The 25,002-nt window shown below is 42.3% G+C and overlaps 1 protein-coding gene across 9 annotated transcripts in view; it reads left to right on the top strand.

The window, feature by feature from the left end:
- The window catches only part of AFF2 (ALF transcription elongation factor 2), a 350,216-nt gene extending 344,793 nt beyond the window's left edge, over positions 1-5,423 (top strand). For 6 of the 9 annotated variants that reach the window (XM_085570467.1, XM_021547866.3, XM_085570463.1 and 3 more), the window contains exon 22: positions 4,157-4,933. In XM_085570467.1, coding sequence (XP_085426593.1) covers positions 4,157-4,278 — 122 coding nt within the window. In that variant the 3' untranslated portion in view covers positions 4,279-4,933. Of the gene's footprint in view, positions 1-4,156 lie in introns of all 9 variants that reach the window. The other 3 variants (XM_085570466.1, XM_085570462.1, XM_085570465.1) reach the window with 1 other exon arrangement.
- The last annotated feature ends 19,579 nt before the right edge of the window (positions 5,424-25,002 follow it).

Below are 25,002 nucleotides of genomic sequence, written 5' to 3'. Positions count from 1 at the left end.
AAGTCTGCAAATTCGTTCACAGTTTCAGCCTCTCACAGAGCACTGAGGTTATTTTCAGATTGCTCTGTCAATGGGTTTAAGACGATTAAAATGCTAGCTAGGATAATAAGCAAACACTAGATGTTATGTTTATGTGGGGAGTCCGATTAGGAGATGTCCACTGAAAGCCATGACCTTGACTCTCCTATGACTGGGTTGCAGATCTGTTTGTTTATTCCTAACAACAAAATGTAAGTCTTTACCATAGTCATTTCAAAGGAATTTTGTCAAGCAGTTTGTGACTGGATTGTATGAAGTATAGTGGAATGACTGAGATATAACTGAGGGACAAATTTGGCCTGCTGTTGGCCAGCTGTGAACTTCCCCATGACAATGTAATTATTCAGATTCTAGCTTTGGGCTTACACAAATCACTAAGAAAGCTTCCTTTGACACTAGAGGTACAGAACCTAACTAGGAAATAGTCTCATCATCAATTGGCTCATTCTCTTAAATTATAGTGAGGTTTCAGATGGCCGACTTGTCCTGACAAATGTGCTTGCTGTATGCAGTTTGATCTTACTCCCATTAATGTCAGTGGCAAATTTCCACTGATTTAGAGAAACTGAGCTTGAGATTTATAGAGTTTTATGTCTGAATGGTGGGTCATAATGATCCATCCCTGGATGAGGAACAATAATAGAAGTTCTGTCCAGTCCTCCCCACTGCTTCTTGTCTTTGTTCACATTGATTAATTTAGTAGCAGCACAGTCATTTTGGATTTTTTCCATAGCTGCATCCATTTTCACAAAATGTGAAAGCGATTCCCTGTCAAATGTAATGCAGAATGTTACAGTGGGAATGCAGAAGGATGCCCTGATAGGAGGAAGAGATGGTGATAATCTTGTAATTAGCCCTGTGTGTTGTGGAGTTGTTAAATGTTCTACTTGGTATTAAATCAAAATAGCTCAGGCATTCAGCCAGCAGACAGAAAATGTACCCAGCCACTGCTGTTATCAGTCCTAGAGTTGGATGAGAAAAAAACTGCTGATTCTCTTTCTGCATTTTCCTCCCTACTCTCTTCTTTGTTCTCATTTTGATTTATGATCAAATAAACCCAATTCTGCAAAGCCATATAGGAATACTCTTTATTCAGATGAGCAGTCCCTCTGACTTTACTGGGACTGGATGCATGAATAAGGGTTCCTCACATGAGCAAGGCATTTAAGGTTGTGACCTGTTCTTTCATATCTTGTTTCACAACCTGCAGACACATTACAGGGAATGCAAAGTTCATGTTACTTCAATTTTCATTTAAGTATTGTAAACCATTGGAGAGAGATCAGAGTTTCCTACATGCTGTAGCATGTCTGCCTTTATATATTTTCTGGAAAGATACCTCATTTCTAATTAAGTGCTTGATTTAAAGTTGGATGCTTAAACACAAACTGCAATTTGAAAAATTCATGGTTTAGCAAAAAGTATATGAGAACTGTTGTAGTACTCTGCAGGTCTCCATCACACCACATGAGAGATTCTCTTTAAAAAAGGATGTATTCAAGACACTTTGACGTGAGAAATGGTGCAGTGTTTCATGAAAACTGGCTGTAATTGTTTCACTAGATGTCATCTGCACCTCTCAAATAATTCAAAGCACCCTTATCTGGTTGTCTGGAACAGGACTCACCACTTTCTCCAGTCCACCTTTGCCATCTGTCTCAGCTTTGCTGCACTGCCCAAGCTCTGCTGCACTGGCTTGTGGACTGGGGGTTCAAAACTGCCCCATGACAGCAAACAGGACAGTGGAAACCCCAGACTCTGCAGTGAGTTCCAGGTGATCATTTGGGCTCTCTCTCAGAAGATTGGGCAGTCAGTTCATTATGAAAAATGAGATTTTCCCCCCTCCCATTGAAATAAGAATGATGTCAAAACCAAAAAACCCACACACCTACAAAGAATCCATGATAAGATAATAATTTAGTTCCTTAAAAAAAAAAAAGAACAAAACCAAACCTGACCAGATTCAGTCACTTTGGTGGGTTTTTTGTGGTCAGCTCTAATTGTTTCTGTTGTCTTCTGAATCACAGGGTGTGTCTTGCTTAAGAATACGTCCTTGATGATCTGTCCTGAGATGTGACCTAATAGCAATTACCTCTGGGTCTTACTGCTGTCATAAATGTTTCTTAGGTCATGTCCATACAATCACAAGGAATTTCCTCCGCACTGTAGGAGATGTGCACCTTAGATTTTGTGCTTCTCTGAGTCTGCCTGCACGCCCCCAGTTTGAACTTGACTCGTGTTCAGCTGGCTCAGAGCAGCAGACAGAAGCCTTTCTTTGTCAGCCTGACAAAAGATGTGCCATTGAAATAAAAATGCATAGCAAAAGGGAGAGCAGCAGAACTGTGACCTGCCAAGCTGATCTGGTTTGAAAATGAAAGCAGGAACATACTGCCATGTACCTCTGGTGGAATTTCCCCTGGTCCACAGAGTTGAGAGTATGGGGAGAATAGATGTAGTTTGGCATAAATCTGTGTCTGTAGCAGGCCAAAGTAAACTGCAGATTTCCCAAGCCCATGGGATGATTTGTGTTGGATCACCTAAAGTGGTGTTGTTCACCATCTATAACATCAAACTCTCAGCTGACTTCACAAGATCGGATCTTTTTTTTATGCTTCTGAAGAAAGCAGGACTTCTTCTCTACAGTAGAAAACTACCAGCTCTGTAGGGAGCAAGACCTGTTCTCTCACGCATAAATTTTTTAAGTGGCTTCAGTGCTTGTAGCTTTTTCCAGAAATATTAACCCAAAATTAGGCTTTAAGGTGAATTCTCAGTGTTTAAAGCAATTACTCTTTATTTGAGCCTAGAATGAGATCTCTAGAATTCAAGCAAGATAGTGCACTATTTCATCAAAATGTATTGATTATACACTGGAGGAGATGAATGAAAGACAGAGAAAGGAAGATTAAAAGTAGCTGCTTGCTGCAGCATCTCAACAGCACTGGTGCTAGCCCTGAGCTCTCATTATGCTTGCCTCCAGCCAAATCACTTTGTGCTCTGATACTGCTGTAGCTCCCAAGCTGACCAGGGTCAGGCTGTCAATACTTGGATAGAAGACCTCAAAGCAGCACTTACTCGCTGAAGAAAGTACTGATAATGATTTTGTACCCAGCATCTGCTTTCTTGAAGTGCAGCCAATGCAGTGCTGGCTGGCTCAGTGCACTGGATTGCAGACAGGGTGAGAATGTGAGGGCTCAGCCATTCCTTTCTGTGACTGTTGGTTGTTATCTGAGCTCTGAGGGGCTTTAACTGAGAGCGGGTTCCCACTTGCCTAAATATAGTGCAAGTGTTGTATATGTGGGAATGGCTGTGCCCCAGCGAGCATAAAGAACTGTGGGAGAATACAGGACACAATTCAGTTCTCCATTGACAGCAATTAGGAAAGGTCTGTTGGCCCTAACAGGATTAGTCTTTCACCCAGAGAGCATCTAACACATGACATAAAGTAAACTGGTGTGTCACTTCCTAACTGGGGCTCTCTGTTTAGTGACCTCCTGTTAACCCTTCCCAACCAGGAATCCCAGGGCTGGGATTGTTCCCCCTTAGAGGTTCCTGTTCTCCAAGGAGTTACTTTCCTCCTGTGTTGTCTGTCTGCTCTTCCTCCCTGGCTCCCACCCCACACTCATCCTCTGGGGTCTGCAGCTGCAGCAGAGTGAGCAGAGGGCCAAAAGTGCTGCAATGTCAGCAACAGAAATGAGAGGGTGGGCAAAAGAGCAAGAAAGGTCTTCTAATCTGGAAAGATCCAGTCTAGCCCTTCATGTCTGGGAAAGAGTACAGCATGGAAAGGTAATGTAAGATTTCATTTCCAGCTATTTAAATCATACAGTCAGCAAATGTAATCTTGAAAAACTGACAGCGCAGATGATCAGAGTTAAAGTCAGACTACTGGCAACCACTCATACCATCCTGTGGTAGACTTCCAGCATGGATAATCTAATTTGGTTTGTCTCAATATATTGTTGTCGTTTAAATTCTGTCTTATTCACCATATGCTCATGTGCACAACTGTCTTTAGAACTCACCAATTGCACTGTGCTGCTTCTGAGTGGGAAATCATGGTGATACCTCTTATTTCTGTACCACTGCCTGAGAAATTGCTTCTGTTTCTTGTGTATTGCAGAGTTCTTTGTAGAGCTGGACTCAGTGATGGGACCCTTAACACAACACAGCAGTATGACCAATCTGGTTCGTTACGTTCGCCAGGGACTCCACTGGCTCCGCATTGAGGCTCATTTGTTGTAGTGACTGCTGCCCTGTTCATGACATCCCCATTCTTCTACCTCTACCAGCGCAGAGACGATCACTGGTGGAACTCCACTCATTTTTGGAAGTTTATTCATGTAACTTCATTTTTATTGCCTTTTTTAATATCCTATCTATTGGAAGTAGAAGTCATCATAAATGAAACTTATGACTCAAGAGCAGTATGTGTTGTACCATCTAATCATCTTTGACAATTTTCTATGCCTTGTGTCTCCTGGATCCTGCCATCCTTATGTGCTTTATGGAACGGTACATTCCCTGCAGTGTTGTTTTAAGTCCATGCTGCCTTCAAGTGAAAACAAAAAAAAGCACTTTGAGAAGATATGGATTCCTGAGAAATAGTACAAAGCGTCTTAAATATTTGAGGGTATATATGAGAAGTCCCTTCTGAAATAAATTAGTAGAAGTTATAGCTATTCACTCAAAATCATCTTCTGAACCTGAACCAAGCTTTTCGACGCTTAATTCTGGCATCATTACCTGACTCAGTACATTCCTAAGATTTCATACTCCCTATGGGTTTAATCTCTAAAAGAGAATGTTGAATATCTTACAGGTACATAATGTAAGATCACCAAAGGTGTTAAGAGGTAAAAGGTTGAAGGAATGCCTCATTAAAGAATGATGACACACTATGCAATGAGGTTTTGATATTCCATTCTTCCTGTTTATTGTTGGCTTAATAATTTCAATAGGCAGCAAAATTTCTTGCAGTTTTTAGGCAGTTTCAAAATATTAGCTTTCTTAGTCTTATCTACCATTCCTATACTAGATCTGTGAATTTTCTTTCTGTTTTACTGTTTAGTCTCAAACAAATACCTATCCAAGATTTTTTTTCATAGAACAATCTCTCCTTGCATAGTGACTCACTGAAAGCAGATTTTAACAGGACTGCTGCACTCTAAGCATTGATATTGTATGTAAAAGTCCATTAATAAGTGTATGCAGATTCTTCATTAACTATCTAGAAGTTTAACTAACCAGCTACTGTTGAAACATTATAATTCCATGTGGCATCAATTTTCACCTGTTTTGTTCATTTCATAGCGTTAGAAACGAGCAGTATTATCTTGCTATCTTGAAAACAATGTCAAATTAAATAAAATCACCAGATTTACCCAAAAGCAATATAACATTTGTTTAATAATGGCCATGAATACTTCAGTCAGATTACCTTTTCTCCAAGCTCTGCATCTCTTTACCCATGCTGTCATGTTTTGGACCATTCCTCTAATGCGTGAATAATAATGAGACAATTCAGATAGAATTTCAAAGCAATTGTGAATAAACTGCACCATTTCACATTTGCTCTTTCCTCTTATTTTTTTCCCCGTTATAAACTGCACTGCTCTTCTGGAGCCACTGAAAGAAGCGCTGGTGCATGAAACAAAACAAAATGAATTTATATCAATAATTCACAAGACTTTAAATGGTCTCATCTCATTCTTGATATAACGTCTGCATACCTTACTGAACTGTAAATTCCATTTCTATAAACAGAAAATCCTCATAGCAATGTAAATATTATTCTGTCTCATCTCATTGAAATAATACAATATGTGTATTAAATGCCATCCAGATATTAGTTAATTGCAATTACCTTCTGCTATATAAACCTGTATATTCTTTAATCTGGTGAGTTATTGGATTCTACTCACTGGGTTGTGACCAGATAAATAGGACAAATTTGCATTTAAAAGGTTCAGACTGTTAAGATTTTTAGAGCAGGCCTTGGATATTTGCAATAAGAGCAGTTTAAGGCCTCTGCCCAGTGCACATTTAAGACAAACATTTCTGTAGCTGTTGCATATTAGCTCCCTGTAGTAGTACTTTTTCTTAAAAATCAATAATTCCTAACATTTTATTCCACAAAACTGTATTGTAAACACAGCCAACATGCATCATTAGAGAAATCATCCATTGTAGGGTTTTCTGCAAAGGACATTTGCAGAACATGTCCATCCTATATTATCTGCACATTCCTGTTCCTAAAGTGTTTGATTCACCCTTATCTGTTCTCTGAGGGTTTCAGTAACAGAGATGAAACCTGAATCTGACACATTGGTCACGCCAACTCTGGCCCCAGCAGCTAATGAATAAAACCAGTGAGAACTATTCAGAAATGTAGATGAATGGTGGTGGTCGGTGTTTTTTTAAAGAAAAAGAAAATGAAAAATTTGAAATATTTTTTTTAACAGGTTGGGTACTTTAGATGGCCTAAGTTTGGGCTGGTTTTGTCATAAGCCAGAGTTTTCCATTCTTTTTGCAAGTAACTATTCAGTCTAATGAAGTGCATTGTCATCACTTGCTCCTTTAATGTAGATTGAAATCCAAGACTTCCATGCATTTACAAGGAATAGCAATGTCTTGAAAGACAGTCTTCAGGCACAGAACTCTTCAGAGTTTGCTGCAGTCGCTCAGTGATCACCACATATTATCTTTTTCCTGTTGCTTGTGGTAAACAGGTTCCTATCTCTAAATTTACCCCATGTTCACAGTCTTTTGCTTGAACAGCTTAAGGAATTAGCCCTCCTGAGTTTGTATCCTGTGACTGAGGTTGAAATGGATGTTGAATCAATGGCATGATGATAATAAGTCCAGCAGTCAAGTCTAGGATCACAAGCCAACTTTCTGTTTAGCACTCTTGTTTCAAAAGCAGCTTAGAAACAAATTAAATATGGAGAGTAAATTGCTGTCTTATCCCTGGGGATGATGCTTCTTTTGGGTTAGTTATTAAGGATTATTGCACTTTTACAGGCACTATATTCATCTCATTTAAATTGCCAACATGTCATCTTCGTGGAATCATTTTACCCCTTAAAATATCACTTCCAGCAGAGCTAATCAAATAAGATTGTTTGTTTGTTTCAGTCCATGGGGAAGCAGCATGTCTGTGCTTGGGCATTTGCAGTGTCTGCACTTAAAACTACCCAATTCAGGCTTTCAAACTCATTAACCGAGCACCAAAAATTACAAGATTGGCTTAAAATTGTAGTTTGGTTTTAGTTGTTTTTTTTTAAATAAACTCTTTGGTTCCTGTATTGCCTTCTGGATGGTGAGCTTTGGGACTGGTTTCATTACACATTTTCAGGCATTTTACAAGCATGCCAAGGGCTGGAACTGACACATTTCTTTTTAATGGTGATAAACTGGAACAGTGATAGAATCTCTTGACTTCTGTAGCTGGATTTAAGAAGGACACCGAGCTTTGTAGAACACTGCCAGAACTGACAAGACTGTCATCTGTGACCCATGCCTGAAAAGGTTTGGAGCAATATCAAGAGTTCAGCAGTGAAGGGAGCAGGCCTGTAAAGGACTAAGCTCAGGAATTTTGGGTGAAAGACCCAAGGGCAGCAAATTCCTAAATGCTCAAGAGAGGCATTTACATAGCACTTAACCTCCACTTCAAGGGCTGCAGCAGGTCTTAAGTATTTGACAATGTGCAGGCAGAATACCCAGCTCCAAGTGCAGTGAACATCTCCAGCCATGGGATGTGTGTTGGGTGCTCAAGAGCAGGGAGCTGAAGGAAAGCCTTTTACTGATCATGTTGGTGGAAATTTTCACAGTTTGCATTTTAATTTCACTTTTTCTTACATGTTCTTTGGACTTTCAATTATTGAAATATTCTCTCTGTGAAAAAAATTGCCTCATTTATAAATTATCTCCTTTGAAAAGTAGAGACAGATCTGTTGATAGTTATGTGGGAGATTTTAAAAAATAGGATTGGAGATCTTCATTCCTCCTAAAGAAACAAAATAAACCAATTGAATCTGGAATTTAATTTCCATGCTTTTTTAAAATTCACAGATTTTATTATGGTCTTCTGTTATGATGGTTTATATTCACCGTTAGGTACTTTGTTAGGTACTTTAGAAAAAAACTGTTTCAGTGAGTTTTTATCAGCATTTAATGCTGTCTAAATCAAATTATTACTTTTGTGAGTGTAAATTAACAGATAACAAAAATGGGGCTGGTAGGGATTCTGACTTTAGTATTAACATACTTCATTACTTGGAGTTCAGGAGAAACTCAGTGCAGCATTGAAGCAAGCCCATGAGTGTGAGTGTGTGTACACATCTGTGTGGATTTATGTGTAGATTTGCAGCAGAAAGCTCCTGCTCATTACTTCATAGCACAGGAGAAAAGATATGGTAGCTGTGAACAGAAAACAGTCCTACCACTGCAAGTGGTAGTGGCATTATTCAAGTGTTCCTCTGCAGTTTGTGCATAGTCCTGTTTGCATCTACTGCCTCTTGCAGACAATGAAGTGTGCAGGAAGTAGCAACAACTCTGTCATTTTAGTCCTGTGGTCCCTAAAGTCAGTGTAAGAATGAATGTGCTGTGTAACTCATTTGCCATAGACCAGTGTCTTGAAGTTTTAAGAATGACAAAATATTTAACAAGTCACCAAAGAAAATTAAATTGCCATTCTGGAACAAGTGTAGAAGTGTCCCAGCTTTAGGCAGGCTGCAGACCAAGGGATCTTTGCAAAGGGCCTTTCCCTCTCAGCATCTCGCTGACCTCACCTGAATACACTGGGAGTGAGGCAAAGGGGATGAAGATGGAAAACTAATCTACTTGTTCTTATGACATCTTCCAGCTTTACTTTGCATGCTACTTTATAAATACAATATAAAAATATATAAACAAAAATATAAAAACAAATAAAACCTAATGCTGGGAGAGCTCAATTCCTCAGTTTCCAGTAATCCTCCTGAACTTCCATTATATAACCTGAGCACACCAGTGCATACAGGCATTCTCTGTTGTCTAAAAAGATATGTCTGTATGGGGGCATATTTTGGTTATATCACTTGATATTTAGCCTAAATTTATAGGCTAAAAGCTATTAGGGTCTCCTTCATTACTGAAACCTCTCTGCCACTGAATGCAAAACGTTCCTGCCTGACTTAAAGCAGTCATCTTCTCCCCAGTACCCTTGTCAGACCTGCCTTTCTGATGGACTTCATAGCTTTCCTTAAGCCATTTTGTTTTTGAGATGTTTTGTCTTCCAGGATCAGGGATTCTGATCATCTCACACCACTTTAAACCTCTTGTGGTCGCTGCTGAAGTCAGGATAGATTGCATTCAGATCTTGTGTGCAACTTGGGGGAGGATGTGGCTCTGTAGAGAGATGAGAGCCAATTCAGGTGCAGATGAGTTACTACATAAAACTGAAAATCAAACCTGGCCTCATCAGGAGGCACTGCAGCAGAAATACTGTGATGAAAAGCTGTTCCCAGAATCACAGGGTGTGTAGTGACATGTCAGGCAGCTCACTGGCACTGTAATGATATTAGGCAATGGTAAAAATGTCAAGAGTGGTTTAAAGAAATTGGGGCAAGCTGCTGTGGTCTGGCATTGTGAATTTAAGCTGAGTGTGCTTCTTGGGAAAGGGGATTTATTACTGTTGATGTGTCCTGTAAAATAATACCTATACCATGGTATCCTGTGAAATCAGAATACAGCACCACCACTCCCAATTCTTCAACGCACCTCAGAGTGCCACCTCATGTCACACAGAGGTAATTCTGGTCACCACCCTGAAGTCACCATCCAGTTAAACCATTATTTTTACTTTATTTTTACAAAGAAGCAAGGACCAAGCCCAAAGGCCCGGCAGCCACCGTGGGCAGCATTGTGTGACCTGATGTTGCTTCCCACAGGCTGTGGAGCCACAGGGAGTTCCTGAGCCCTCAGCCTGCTCTGGGTGTTGGACTACTGCAGTCTGGGTGGTTGGAGCCCCACACAGCCCTGCCCACTGTGCTGGGGGAGCAGTGCTGTGCCCAGGAGGGCTGAGGGACCCCAGCCCCACTGCCTGGGTGAGCAGAGCTGTGGCTCTGCATCGCTTTCGGGTCTTTGTCTCTGCAGCTGCAGGTGGACTGGGATGGGAGCACTCATTTGCACTTGCACTGCATCTGGAAATGCCAGTCAAGCTGACAGGAGCCATGCACACGGTGACAGCGTAGAACTCAGTCCATACCCACTGAACACAGATTTAATTTAATTTGTGGAATTTAATTCTTGGTGTCCACAGGACCACTCGTGTTTACAGGACTCCAACTGAGTCCCACTGATGCCAGTCTAAAAAGTCATGTGAGTGGACAATGCAGCTGTTTGAGGCTTGTTTTCTTCTTTGATTTTAACTGAGTTACTCTATCTGCAAGTTTCATAAGCTCTCTGTGCTAGATATAAATTTACTCACAGCTGTGTGAGTGTCACCCTATTGTAATACCATTGAAAGACCCTTCAAGTATAGATAGCCCTAATTTCCCCTCCGTTATCTTCTCAGAATTCAAAGGAAGGTCAGATTCTGAGGTGAATTTAATTGTTTTATTGAACAGCAGTAGCTACAGTGGACCAAAATTTGAGCTTAGCAAATGTAAAGTAACTTGGCTCAACTGGTGGAATTCATGGGACCAAATTCTTCTGTCATGTGGCATTAGTGCAAGTCTTACAGAGCTTAATGGCATAGCCTTACTGGAGTTGTGTGTATTAGGCCAGAACTTAAGTTGCATAAACCCAATTAATTAAATGGAATTCCATCCATTTTTGTTCTGGCTGGGCACTCATCTCAGTGAAAGTAGTTCAAGGTCTGCGTACTAGAGCTGGAATAACTGCAAGCAGATTTGCTCTTCAACCAGACCATGTGTTGACTCAGCCCTGGCCCAGGGAAACCACCATTGACTTCATGACAAGTAACAATGGCGTGGACACGGCAAAGCTTTGACCCACTGGCAGGAGACATTTACCCTTGAATTTATGAAAGAACTGGATTGTGAACAGCAACACAAATGTTTTATTGATAACAGAGGTAGAGTACAAGTTCTTCAGTTGCTCTAAACTGGTAAAGGAGTACTGATTTTAGTGGAGTTCATCCAATATGCACACACCAAGGAGCAAACCCTCTAATCCCAGACTAATTTTTGCCCGTTTGTCTCTATGCAGATAGACTCCCAAACCTTTTATCATCATGCCTTTTTACTGATCATGCCACTGAAATAATTAACATACCATAATCCTTGCTTGTGAAGAAGTAGCGTACTTTGCAAAGCTATGCCGTGTACAGCACGTCATAAAACTGCTTTAGACCACAAGTCTAGAGATTTTGTTTTCAGAAACGAGACGAGCAGAGCATCTTCTGATCTGATGTCGATTACACCTCACTCTGCACTTTTCATACAGAGTGATGGCTGCATGTTTCTGATGACTGTGGGCCAAAGCTTCAGCTGATGTGCCTCTAAGTAGCTCTGTGGATGCCAGTGCTGTTTTACACCAGCTGAAAAACCAGTCCTCTCCCTTTTCACACTGTGCTGCATGCCCTAATGCAGCTCTATAAATGCACACTGAGGCTGAGCATATATTGAACTATTCCAATTCAGTACTAGATAATCCCTGCCAAAAAAAATGGAGGGTAATTTCTGCTTGCCATCTAGACTTGCATATGTTTTGGGTTTAACTAAAGGCATGTTGCAATTTCATTACCTACCAGTTTAAATATTTACTGGCATCAGCATTAGCTTGCATAGAAAAATGGCAAATAAATTCAGACATGTCATAAATGCTCTCAGTCTAGAGACGGAATCTGTTACTTTAGCTCAAAGACATTGCAGCAGGCTAAAGTGTTTTTTCTAAGCCAGTTGGGTTCTGTACATTTAGAAGTCATGGCAAATATTTATCTAGGCCCAATTCTGCTATTCTTCCCCTGAGCATCCTGGTTGGAAGGTTGCTCCACTGAAGTCCACAGCAGTAACTGTGTGAATTGGTGCTCAGCACACAGATTGCAGAAGCAGGCACTGAATATGTTAGGTTGCTGCAATCAGGAGTTTAATTTTAGCCATATGTATCATTTGAGGACACTTAAAAATTATGTACATTTTATCCAAGATGACAGTCCTTGTATTTCCATAAAATATTGTATAACTTATTCCTGTCTGTATTTTTGACATCTCTGGATTGCATATCTTCTACTGAATCTTAAATGCTGGTTTTTTTTAAACCCACATTCAAAAGGTCTAGGACATACCATCACAGAATATAAAAACAAGTCAAAGATCTGGTGATGTTTTGCTTTGGTTTTGAGCTCTCCTTCAGTTTGTGTTTTGGCTTGGCTGTGGCACTCCCAGAATTTTTGGAATGGCTCAACTCAATTCAAGTTTCTTCCTATCTTTTAGGGGAAAAAAAAGCAAAATACAACTAAGGTTCAGGAAAAGCAATCCCGGCAAACTTGGTGGCTGTTTGCTCTTTCTAGCTGTCCTGATTTTTTAACCCTGCCATGTTGGGAGTAGTCTAGTCTGTGGGTTCTCTCACCCACCATTTCTGGCTGTTGTGACAAATACTATTTTTTTGCCTTTTTTTTTCTTTTGTGTGTGTGTGTGCGTGCGCATGTATAATTAACCAAAATATCAGGAAAATTTATATATGCTTTCTTCTGGTTCCTGGAAATAGAGCAACATTATGACCTTATGGTCTTCCAGCAAAAGTCAGATTTAATTTCTGCATTGCAGTGCAACTTAATTAGCTATTGGAATTTGATTATGGTTTACTAAATGGCCTTTTACCTTACGTTCTTATGTTCTTACTTTTTATTTACTATTGAAGTAGCCTCTTCTTTTTCTCATTTGTGCAAGTATCATATCAATAATCATTGCAATTCCACAAGGTGTCTTTGTTCTGAACAAGCATGTTATTCTTGTAAAGTTTTAAGTATAAGTTAAGATGTTTTGTACAGACCAAGGTAACTGTTAAACTGTCAAGCAATTACTGAAATGTTGTATAGTTATAAAAGTTTGATTTCTTTTGCTTTATATGTATAAAATTGTATCTTGCCTGTTTTGCTTTGTATTTCCAACGTGTTGCACAATTATGCATTTTGTTTACATTTGTTCCTTCTTCAGAAAAAAAAAGAAATAACAGTAATACTTTATGTACAAACATTTTAAATGTACTTTTGTTGTTTTTAAACACAATGTCTCTGTATAAATAATATTGGTTGAACTGGTACATTCGTGTCTCTCATAGAGGGATTAATTATACTGCCAGTGCATTGAATTATTTAAAAAAAAAGTAAAATAAAATTTTTATGAAAATGTAACCCATTTTATCACTATAAATTATTCTGTCTTCTGCTATTTTCTCATTCTCCTCCCAGGACAGAATAAGCATGGTACAGTAAGTACTGTTTGTGGGAGAGCCATCATTGGCTTTAATTTTTAATCAATGTGTTTGTGCCATCGCGGCAACTTAAAATGACTTGATGTTAGGAAATAATGTAGTGCTGATACCAGCTGTGAGGGAGCAGATCAATAATGTGCTTTCCCCATCCCTGAGGGGCCTCAGCTGCATACAGCAGCCCGAATGGCGTCTGTCCCCGAGGCAGCCCCGAGAGCAGAGGGATGGCAAGGAGGGTTTGCACAAGCCGTGCTGGCCCCACTGCCCCTCTGCTGGGGCGCCTTGCTCCCGGCGTGGCAGAGCTGGGAGCGCCTCGAGTTGCAGCATGGCTGCAGAAATGGCTCCGGGGGGCTGGGCCACGCGTGCCGGCTGAGAGGAGACGTGAGGAGCTCCCGGAGAGGCAGAGCAGCGCCGGGCCACGCTCCGAGCTCCTGCTGCTGCTCCCGGGGCAAGGAAGGCCGAGGTGCCTCTCCCCAGAGAGTCCATCTCGGGCTGCTGCCTCCAGGCTGAAGAAGCCATTGCTGTGCTTTGCTGTGTAGTTCACAGTCCTGCTGGAAACATTTCCATCTCAGCCTGGAGAGTCGCGTGCTCCGCAGCTGCTGGAGGAGGGCACGGCTGGGAGGAAGCTGGTGGGGACATCTCATCCCAGCCAGTGCTGGGGAGGGGGTGGTGAGCCCAAGGTGTGGATGGTGTCACAGAATTCCCGGAGAGCCACACCAGTGGTGTTAGTCTGGATTCGGGGCTGTTGTAATGTCCCCCTTAGAACAAAGGACCAGTAGCTGGTATCTTCCAACTTCTCAGCACGACTCTGACCTCATGAAGCAGATTAAAGCTCTCTGGTCTGACCAGACAAGGTTTTGCAGTTCATCATCCCACTTGTGTGAATAGTTACCTGTAAAATGGGTGCTGGAGCCCCAATCCTTGTTAGGCATAAGTCACTTCAGAGGGAAATCTGGAATGGAGTGTTTGGAGCACACTGTGTGTCATGGGTGCCTATGTTGTGTCCAAGGAGACAGAAAACATCCTCTGTGGATATTTCAGAGAGACGTCTTTTGGGTCAGCAGAAGGGAGGGCAGGTCTGATGCTTCGTGTGCCATTCACTCCTCCCTGAGTTCTTTTCATCTTCTGGGTGTGCCCAGAAACCTGCTTGAAGCTTGACTTCAGACTGGCAGTTCATGTCATTCCCTGCATGTGTAACCTTGTAATCAGCTGTGAAGTGTTCTGTGATCCCAGCTATGAATGATGAATGGCTCCACATAAACCTTGCTATACAGCACTCTTAGTGTGACTACTCAATTCAGAAAAAAAACAACAAAACCTCTGGAAATAAAAAAGGGATAATTATTCATACAGCCAGTACATGGGATTCCCACAGGAGCAAAAGATGCCACCTTGCTGAGCAGGGCTAGAAATGTCTCCTCCAAGTATGGCAATGTCAGGGATAATGGAAGATGGGTATTTGGATGCTCATTTTCATACACAATTTCACAACAACCTCAGGCAAGGTACTGTGTGCTCTGTTCCACAGCCAAGGAGACATCCTCCCTCCCTCCCTCCCTCCCTCCCTAGCTGGGGCTGAGGCAATGGAGCAGGATGTTCATAAGAGCTACAAAAGGCTCGAGTGAGAGAAGGAAGCACTAAAGTTTGGCAGCCAGTTCAGATGATTTAACTGCACAACAGCCTCAGGAACGAGTTTGCTCCATGACAAGCTGCTCTAGAACACGGGATGTTTCATTGCCAGAATGAAATATGAAGAGCTTTTGAAGCCTTATTTATATCTAAAAAGTCAGGCTGGAGCTTCCCGTGGTCTGTAGAGCTAAGGAGTAGAAAGCACAGCCCAAATACCATCACTCCTTGGCCCCTCCCACACACATGGTCCAGAAAGAAAGCAATGCAGCATCAACTCTACATAACAGGGAGGAATTTAACTTACCAGCTGCATTTCAAAGTGATTTTAGATATCTTTTTATTGAAAAAAGCACATGTGCGTGGGGAGATTTTTCCCTCCATACTGTGTCCATACGTTTGGAAGGACTTTATTATGGCTAATGTAAATGTGTTCAACAAACCACACATCAAGTTAATGTTAAGCAAAATTTTCTTGTCATATGAGCTACAGAAGAGCCCCTCTTGGTATTTTTTTAGGCGTGTGTAGGCTGGCCTTGTGAAAGACATGTGTTTTCTCTTTTAGAGACCTCTGTACCTATGGACACATGAGACACATGAGACCAGCCAAACACAAGACATGAGTTAGTACATCACACCTCAGGCACTGGATTGCAGAAGATACTCTCTGGAATCATAGAATCATAGAATCAGCTGAGTAAGAAGGAACCCATCAGGATCATCAAATTCCAACTCTACCTATTTGTAGGATTATTTACTCAAGAAGTTACATTTGTGAAAGGCAAATCTGAATTTAAAAAGTAAAACAAATACCGAACAGCCACCACTGCCACCTCCACCATTTACTCCTCATTTCTCAGCCAGCTCCAAGCACACGGGGTTCACCCTTTTGCAGGGGGTGCTGTGAGAAATAGGTAAGGCTGGAAGTGATAAAGCTATTCAAAAAATGCTCCATTTTCTGCTAAGAGAGCTGAGTCATCTGGCCAGAGTACCAGGGTGCCAGCTTCCCTCTCAGACTCAGCATGCCAGCTCTAATCTGCAGGGGGAGTGAAGCCCTCAAATGACTGCTGCATTGGAAGGGCAATTCCCAGCTGTGGCAGGGGTTGCTGGAAAAGTCAGCACACCCTGAATATCCCTTTGTGTTCATCCTAGGCTTTAACTCTCCATTCCAAATAATTTCATCCTTAGAGAGGTGTAACAGAGACCAAATTCTGCATCACCTTTTTCTTTTTAGGATTTGTTTTGAATTTTGATTTTGGGGGGGCGTTGTGTGTGTGTGGTTTGGGGTTTTTTTCCTTGCAACTCTACATTCACTGACTATCAAGCAGGAGCTAAATAAAAAGGCTTCAAGCCATCAATTTAAGAGCAATCACCTATGTGTTCAGGATATGCTGGCAGGGAGTTATCTGCAGTGAGAAGCTGCTTGCCAATCATTCTTGTGAAACTCCATTGGTTTTATCTGTACCTGGAAATGGGTGCGACTCATTCAGCTCAGCACAGCACAGTCTGCGAGCTGATTAGCCAAGAGAAGCCTCCTCCAGACCTCCAGATGGGTGTCCAGGGCATTCCCAGTGCCCCAGACCCCACCCAGCGCTGCCAAAGCCCTGAGCCTGAGCTGCTGTTCCTGAGTGTCCCCCTGCCTGGTTCCACACACCCACATTTGGGGGCAGGAAATTTGCCCCAGGGGAGCACAAGGGCTGCAAAATCTTGACTGTGACTGGACATGTCAGAGGGGAGGAGCAATATGGCTAGGAAACTGACACTGGCATTGAAAGACCATAAAGGACCTTGAAGGAAAATACTTTCAAATTAAATATTCCCCAGCCAAGATGACATTATGTCTCTGGCTTGGACCAGGCTTCAGTGAGCCTTTGCCAGCTTCAGGCAGAGAGATGAGTTTCTCCCCAAGGTCTCCTATGACTGAAGGTCACTTGGGTGTCCAGAGACTGGCTACAGACATTTTCACAGCAGGCTTTTTCCCACACTACTCAGATAAATCCCTTCTTGGCTCCATGGAGCTGGTACTGGCTCAAGGACAGACCCATATGCTCCAGTCTGCCCCAAAGTGATGGTGGTGAGGGACTGGCTCTGCAGATGGTCTAATTAGTTCTATTCCAGGCAGGTGAGACCTCCTTCAGTGCTCAGCATGGCAGATTACTCTGCCATTGGTGTCCTTGTCACCAGTGGCATTGAGAATATGCAGATCCCCATGACCAGGGGTGCCCCCATGGTTATCCCAGCAGCTGCTGCCTTGATGGAGGAAGGAAGCTTTGAACCAGGACTTACCAGGTAATTTGGTGGCCTGGTAAATACCAACTTTGGTATTCAAAAGTAGATTACCACAATGACTAAAAATCTATTCATTTATTAATCAGGTCACCTAATCTCACCACAGTGAGAGAGGCAGAGCCTGAGCCTAAGCCTAAATACAGGCTATTCCACACTAACTTAAAATGTCAAATCCCAGGGTAACTGAAAACAGACTTGGGCCTTCAGTTTTGTAAAACCAGCATGAAAAACAATGCAGCTGCATTGACCACTCAGGGTTTACACAGGCATAACTATGATTTCACTGTCAAAACTGGCATCTCCTGTGGTGAACGCTGGACTCTGGATCAACAAAAACGTCACCTCTGTGTCTCAGGGAGGCATTTCAATCTCAATCATCTCTGAACCAATAAATGGATAAAGCACATCTATGTTAATAATGAGGCACCGTGGGCCAGCACATAAAGCTGCTGGTGCCTGGCATGGGGCACGTGCCATGGGGCTGCCCATGTGCTGCCAGCCCATGCTCAGGCCCCAGCTCTCTAATTGCCTCAGCCAGTGCTATCAGCCCCCCAAAGTTGCTGTTTGTCTGAGATTCCAGGAGGGTAATTTATTACACTGAAGAGCCTGACTCTTCTCCCCCATCCATCTACATCCCCGGGTTACGTTGTTTATGTTAGCATAATCATTTCTCATGGACAATGTCAATAAATGCTGGAGACAAAAGGAACACCAACACCACCACCAACAAAAAGCCCAACTGCTAAATAATTCCTAGAATGAGTTGTCAGAAACCTTTTATTTACTGATTCCGTGCATTTCATTTATTCCTGGCAGTAGGCCAACCTCTCTGACAGTTAAGATTTATTGATTTAATTGCCTAGGGTAACCATGCAATAAAATCATCTCAAAGATAAATTTTCATGGCACTGTGCAGCATTGAAGTAATTTTTCAAGTGCTATGGCTATATTTCTGCAGGTTACAGGTGCAAAATTTGCTTAAAGCAGAAATGTCTCATTATTGTAACCCCAGCACATCAGTGTGGTCCCTCCTGTGAAACTCTTTTCTTCATTTCTTTCCCCCCTCTCCTTTCCCTCTCTTTCTCTGTCACTGCGTCTTTCTGTATCTCTCCCCCTCCTCTTTCTTTTTAAAAGGTACAGCACAGGTTTCTCCAAAAACAAATTATATTTTCTTAATTGGTTCATATATTCAATGCCCAGGAGAAGAGAGGTTTCAGTTTAATTAGTAGTGGGCTTAGAGGTTATTTACAATGTTATATAGAAGCATTTGTTTCCAGCTGTGAGATGCTTTTTAACACTGAGGCCTCACAATGTAGCTGATTGCCGTTTGTGACATTATAGTTTATTGAATCTTTAGATCTTTTTATTTACACTGTTAAAGGGCTCATTATAGTTCAGAACAAGGAGCAAGTGAAAATCCCTGATTAAATCCCAGGTTAATGGCAACACGTCTGAAGTCAGAGATAGTCTAAACTTTTAAAAATGTGAAATATTTTCTTCTTTCTTATGATTTATTTGGGGAGGGAGAAGCTGTTTGGTTTCAGTATGGGATTTGATGACATATTGTTCTGGCAGCCTTGGCAGTTTCCCTTGCCAGGAAGGAGCATTTAACTCACTGTCCTGCCCCGCTGAGGACATTTGGCTGAAGGGAGTTCCGAGGTGGCAGCAGGAGAATGAGGGCTCCCAGCCTGTGTCCCAGCCAAGTGTGGCTGCCCGCGGCCTCCATGGCCCAGGTGAGCCATGCCAGCGCTGGGGCCAGCAGCCCAAAGCTCATGAGACAAAGCAAGGAGGGCTTTTGCTCTGCCAGCCTGGCACGGGTGCACAGTAAAGGCAGGAGGGAGCTGTGCTGTGAAGATGCTGAGCTGCCAGCTCCCAGCCACATCCTCAGGGATGTCCCTGGAGATCTGTCAGACCTCTGCTGCTGTGGGTGTAGTGCAGCTTACCCAGCAGCTCTGGAGGTTTCCGGAGCCTTTAGCAGGGCTGCCACCAGGTTTGGTCATCTTGAATGGCTCCTAGTCCTGTGTGCAGGTGGACTTTCCCCCACACCAATCTCATTCTGCAGCTTTCTCTTTCTCTCCCCTGCACAGCCCCGGTCCCAGCCCTCGGCACCTCCCGGCCACTGCGCACTGCTCCACTGGGCTCCTCCAGCTCTCAGCTGCCCTGTCCACAGAACTGCCTGTGGAGAACTTGTTTCCTGCAAGACTGCAATGAATTTCCAGCTTTGCAGGTGTCTGCAGGGCAGAATGCATGACCCAGTGGCCACCACACTGCCTGAGTGAGCCACTGGCCCTTCCCTGCGGTGAGGGTGCAGCGCTGTCCCTCCACCATGCAGGACAGGGCTGCTGCCCTCGTCAATGGTGCACTGCTGAGCACCCCTGCTGCCACTGCACTCGAGGGCTGGGCTGTATACAGAAACTGCCACAACAGTCACAAAAATCCCCAACCCTATATACAGAAAACTCACAAATGATCTATTAAAACTGAATTAAATTTACAAGCAAGACAACTACATCTTTGGTCTGTTCGTTTGGAGTAACTCCAAGCAAGTATTCCTATCTCTGAGGGATAATTTGCTCCTTTTTACCAAAGATGGGCAGATTAGGGTATGTGTTATCATTGTTAATCCATAAATATATCAGTTGAAGCAGCTTGCAAAATAATCTCCTCTTATTTCAAATTATTAGTAATAAAATGTGAAACTGACTTGATGGCTCATATTTTCTGGTGGAAAAGATAGCTTAGACTTGCAGATTTGCTCCACTGACAAGCTTGTGGGTCTCCAATAGCAAACTCTGACTTTAATGCCCAGGACCTTTATGCTCACAGTTTAACCTCTTCAACCTCTACCCTTTTGACTTCAGCCTTTCATTAGGTGAAATACAAAGGCAGGTTGGATACATTAAAAAAAGAATTAGTGAGAAGAGAGGCAGTTGAATCAATAATGTCAGTAAAGGTAGACCTATTTATAGAGAAACAATGTCAGCATATGATAAACCTGTAAGTAAATTGGCTGAAAGCCCAGAGCTTTGTACTGGTTTGGAGAGCTTGAAGGGATCTGAGCAGCAGCAAGTACAATCAGTAATCCCAGGGCTCAGATGTCAGCCATGCCAAATGGGAATCAGAAAACCAAAAAAAACATGTTCTGAGATGAGAGAGGGGAGATGGAAGGGTGAGGGGAAATCGGCACAGTTTCAAGTGTTGCCAAAGGAAAATGCCAAGTTCTTACAGCGGGCAGTGATGGGCAGAGCTGAGGTTGGTGTTTTCTCTCTTTAGAACAGGGAGCTGCTCAGCCTGTGAGCTCAGCAGACCTCACACCCTGCAAACACACATGAGCCTCCAGGCACCTAACATCAACAGGCACCTCCAAATTCAAGACAAAACCTGTCCAGGTATTCAGAAAAAACATCCCACATTTATTGACTGGATACACAAGTCCTTCCACTGATCACCAAGAGAAGAAACTTGGCAACTTCAGAGAATCTAATTCACTCTAACCAATCTGGTTTTGCTGCAATAGCCTCAGGGTCCAGTCTGGAGCCACGTTAGCCCCGTCCTGGTCACGCAGTGAATGCGCTAGAGGTCCCAAATAGAATGTAAATAAAAATGGAAAGAGCTATCAATCATGTTAAGACCCCTACTGGCACACACTGTGCTCACACACATAGCATAAACATCTCTAAAAAGCACATTTTTTAAAAAATAGAATTACAAGCTGTTTCAAAACTGCTGCACTTTATTAACATTGAGAATGTGTCCTTTGATATAAACTTCTCTAGAAATTATTCAGGTGAATTAGCACAGGAAAATCTTTCTGAGTTGGAAAGCACTGAATCGGAAGCAGTGCAGTCAGTGAATAATGAAAGTAAACCATCATTCTGAAGTATGACTAATGGTGACATGGCCTGTCTAGAAGAACAAATAGCCAAGACATACTACTTGGCCCCAAAACTGGGCTGAATATCTCTTGAAATTACTTCATTGCTGTATGAAAACTATTAACAAAACAGGAAACCCTGCCAACTTGTGGACTACGACTCCAGTGAGAGAGAATTTCACTTGTCCACAGGAGAGACAGATGATTCACTCTATAAAGGATTGGGACTTATTACTCTTAGAGGCAATATTAATAGATCCATCCAAAATCGCCCATGGAACAGATCTATTGACGTTGCCAAGATCTTCAGCTGAAAAATGTGCAGAGAAACTTGAATCTGCAATGTAGAATGCCGCAGTGAAGTGATTACATTTCATGGCACCTAAAATGCTTTTATCAAAGGATGACTTGACAAGACATCAAGATAGCTAAATGCTTAGAACTGCATGTCAGTCAAAAACTTACATGTATTATTCAAGGTGCAGACTGAGCTTAGTGAGGCAAAGGGAAAATTCTAAACTAAGGCTTATGGAGAGTGTGTTTGTGTAAAGATAGGAGATATCTTTTGCAGTCTAAGTACGTTCATCCTGCTTCTGGGGCTGGATGCATCAGGTGTGACTTTACCAACTGCATAGAGAATTTATTTGATCCATAGTGTTTCACTGAGCAACTGGGGTAAATGCTTTGTCTCAGCCCAGTGTAGTTGCAGGTCCAGAACTGGCTTGTATAAAATTCCCAGTTATTCAATTGGCATTGTTTCCTGCAGACCACTCAGAGCATCTAAAATTATTTTTTTTTTACTATGGAAGTGATCAAAATACTGGCAAAAGGATGAGAGGAAGAATCAATGACAGAAGAGTCCAAGCTTGGGAATAATCCACCAGAGAAAGGAGGAACACACACACTCTGACCTTCTGTGTGGCACAGCTGAAATACAGGGCATCATCTGAGAAAAGGACAGGGCTGAATTATCACACTGTTAAAACCAAGAGTGAAACAAAGGTAAACACAGCTCATGTTTGATTTGTCATCTCCTTGCAACTGTCTAATTACCTTCTATACTCAAATGGTTTGCAAGGCAAGAGTGGGAGCAGGCTAAAAGAGAACTACCTTAAAGGTGTTAAATATACCTGTTATGGGGGTAAAAAGCAAATTTTTTTATAGGACACATGTATCAATTAAACCTTTCAATGGAGATACCTCCCTTGTGCTCCCAGCATTAGCCCTGGCTATGTTACCCAACTTTATTTACGCCCTTAGTTAATATGAATGAGCAGTTACCACAGCAATTATTACTTTTTACGGTGTACATAAAGTTCTTTTTACAGTTAAGAGATAGGGTCAGTGTTTAAGCTTAGCTCAGCATTTAGCAATCTTTCCTTCCAGGATGTTTTGATTACTTAAGGAAAGCTTTAACCTCTACAACATAACGAAGGCTGGAAAGTTGTAAGGTAATTTGTAGGAGAAAGGGTGTGCATGAGAATACATGCACTATTATGAAGCTCAATAAATAATCATGTGAAATTGCTGGCATTTAGGACCCTCTAGAGAGGAGCTTTCCCAGCCGGCTCCTGATCCCTCATACCCTGAGTAATTCCAGATTAAATCCACTGCCTTTGTGGAAGTGTGTGTGACATCAGAAAGCTACCCCATATTTCTGCAGTGCATGTTAATTGTCTCCAGACAACAGCAAGGGCTGTACATGGCTCCAGCCCTGTAGGGAGGGCTTCAGCTCCTCCCTCCCCAGGGGGCTCCGAGGGAAAGTGGGGCAATGCCCAAATGGTCAGAGCTGTGGCAATGATGCAAGATGTCTTCCACTTGCGTTTTATTGAGAGAGCTTATAAAATTCAAAATACAGCTGTGTGGGTTGGTGGGGTCTGCCTGTTTAAGGGGCAGCATTTCTCATGCCTGTGATTGATATGGTTTAGGCACATCTGTGTACTCACTTAACCCCTCCCTCCACCCTCTCCATCTCAAACCGCTGCCTAGACATGAAAAGTGGGAATTTGTCTTTTGTACGTGAGGGTATAAAGAGCTTCTTGACTTCCAGTGAAGAACAGTGCACTTTGATTCCCTCTCAATGCTAATTTTACCTTTGTTTTATTCAGGGAAGATATGGAAGCCCACACCAGGAAAATCAGACCTTTTTTTTCTCAACCTCTAAGGCATAGGAAAGGAGCAGCTTGGTAAAATGACCCAGACACGTGTTACAACAGATAATCAATGGCTCTAGTAAAATGAACAAGAAAGCATTCCAAACCCACATTTCAGTAAACATTCTCCAGAATCTGTGGCTATTTATCAAATATGAATGTACCCTTCAGGATGAGGATCTCATTTCCCCTGGTGTTTTTGTTCCAAAAATAATTGGAAGTGACAATACAGAGAAAGATGATGTTTCAACTTCATGTTTAAAATAAATATAAGGCTGTCATCAGAGCCGAGCTGTCTTGTGAAGATCCCTCTCACAGGAGTCAACAGGCAGCTCTACTGATAGAGAATCGTGTTCCATTATTGATTAGCTTTTAAGTTCTTGTTACATATTAGATTAGGATCACTGTATGCATAGGGAATGAATAGCCCAATTACAGTCTAAAATAGCTCATCTCAAAGTGGTTTAGAATTTTGATATTATAGAAAGAATTTTAAGGAAATTACAGGGTTTATTAAGAAAGCCTTTAAGGGATATATTTACATTTTTATTGCATGGATTTTTAGGATGGGGAGGGCAAACTATCACTCCTTATTTACATACAAGTGTGGTTTTGGCTCCCTTCCAATTAGCTTTTCAAATCTTTGGGAATTAGGGGTTTGCTATATTGGAGTCTTTTTCCTGCACAGAAAACACCAGACTAAGAAGTCCCAGAGTTACACCTCCAGATTCCTCCAGTTTAAGTGAGAGCATCCCACACCAGGCTCTACTCCAAGTGCAGCTGTTGAGACTCCAGGGCTTGTTTCAGAGGCAGTGATGGCTCCCAGCAGATGCTGGCATTCAGATTCTCAGAACCTGCTACTTCTCACTCTTTGTGCAGGAGGAAAACCTATCAATGGTGCTGAAAGAGACATTGATTCCTGACATTGGCCTTCAAGGGCACTGAGCATTGGCCACAAGTGACTTGGAGTGGAAGGGACAGCGCTGCCTCTGAAGTGCCACAGAGCCCAGGCTGGCTGCAGGGTGCCGTGAGCCAGGAGCCAAAGGTGTGTGTGGCACTCAGCATCCTCTACAGGATGGACTATTGGCATAGTTTAGGGCCACTTGAGATACCTCTGAGAGATGCCAGGCTTGGGGTCTGCAGCAGGGTGACAAAGAGCTGCTTCCCACTGCTGCTGGCACACACATGCACATGGAGTCATGCCACCCTTCACCCTCCCTCACTACCCAAGCTGTTAATGCTGAAAAACATTTTCTAGCATTGTCCAAAACATAGTCCTCTTTAATTTCACAACAAATTATAGTTTTGAACTTGAGCAGAGAGAGCACAAAAGCCCTTAAACCTCAAGTCTCCATATTCACCCATTCCAGCACTGACAATATCGCATTTCACAGCTTTTATTCCATATAAACACCCTGGATATTTTGTTATACCAGTCAACCACACTTTTTCTAGAATTTCCACTGTTCAGCAAGGTGGGACAGTTTAAAAATAGATCTGACTTTCCCTCAAATTTGCCTAATTAATCATTCCCTTCATAGGTTAATTTGAGGCTAGCATTGACCACATTTCCAACAAAGTATGGAAAAG

This window comes from Lonchura striata, chromosome 4A (genome assembly GCF_050655825.1).
Source record: "Lonchura striata isolate lonStrDom1 chromosome 4A, ASM5065582v1, whole genome shotgun sequence".
In the NCBI taxonomy this organism is placed as follows: Eukaryota; Metazoa; Chordata; class Aves; order Passeriformes; family Estrildidae; genus Lonchura; species Lonchura striata.
This window is presented reverse-complemented; position numbering and strand designations above follow the sequence as displayed.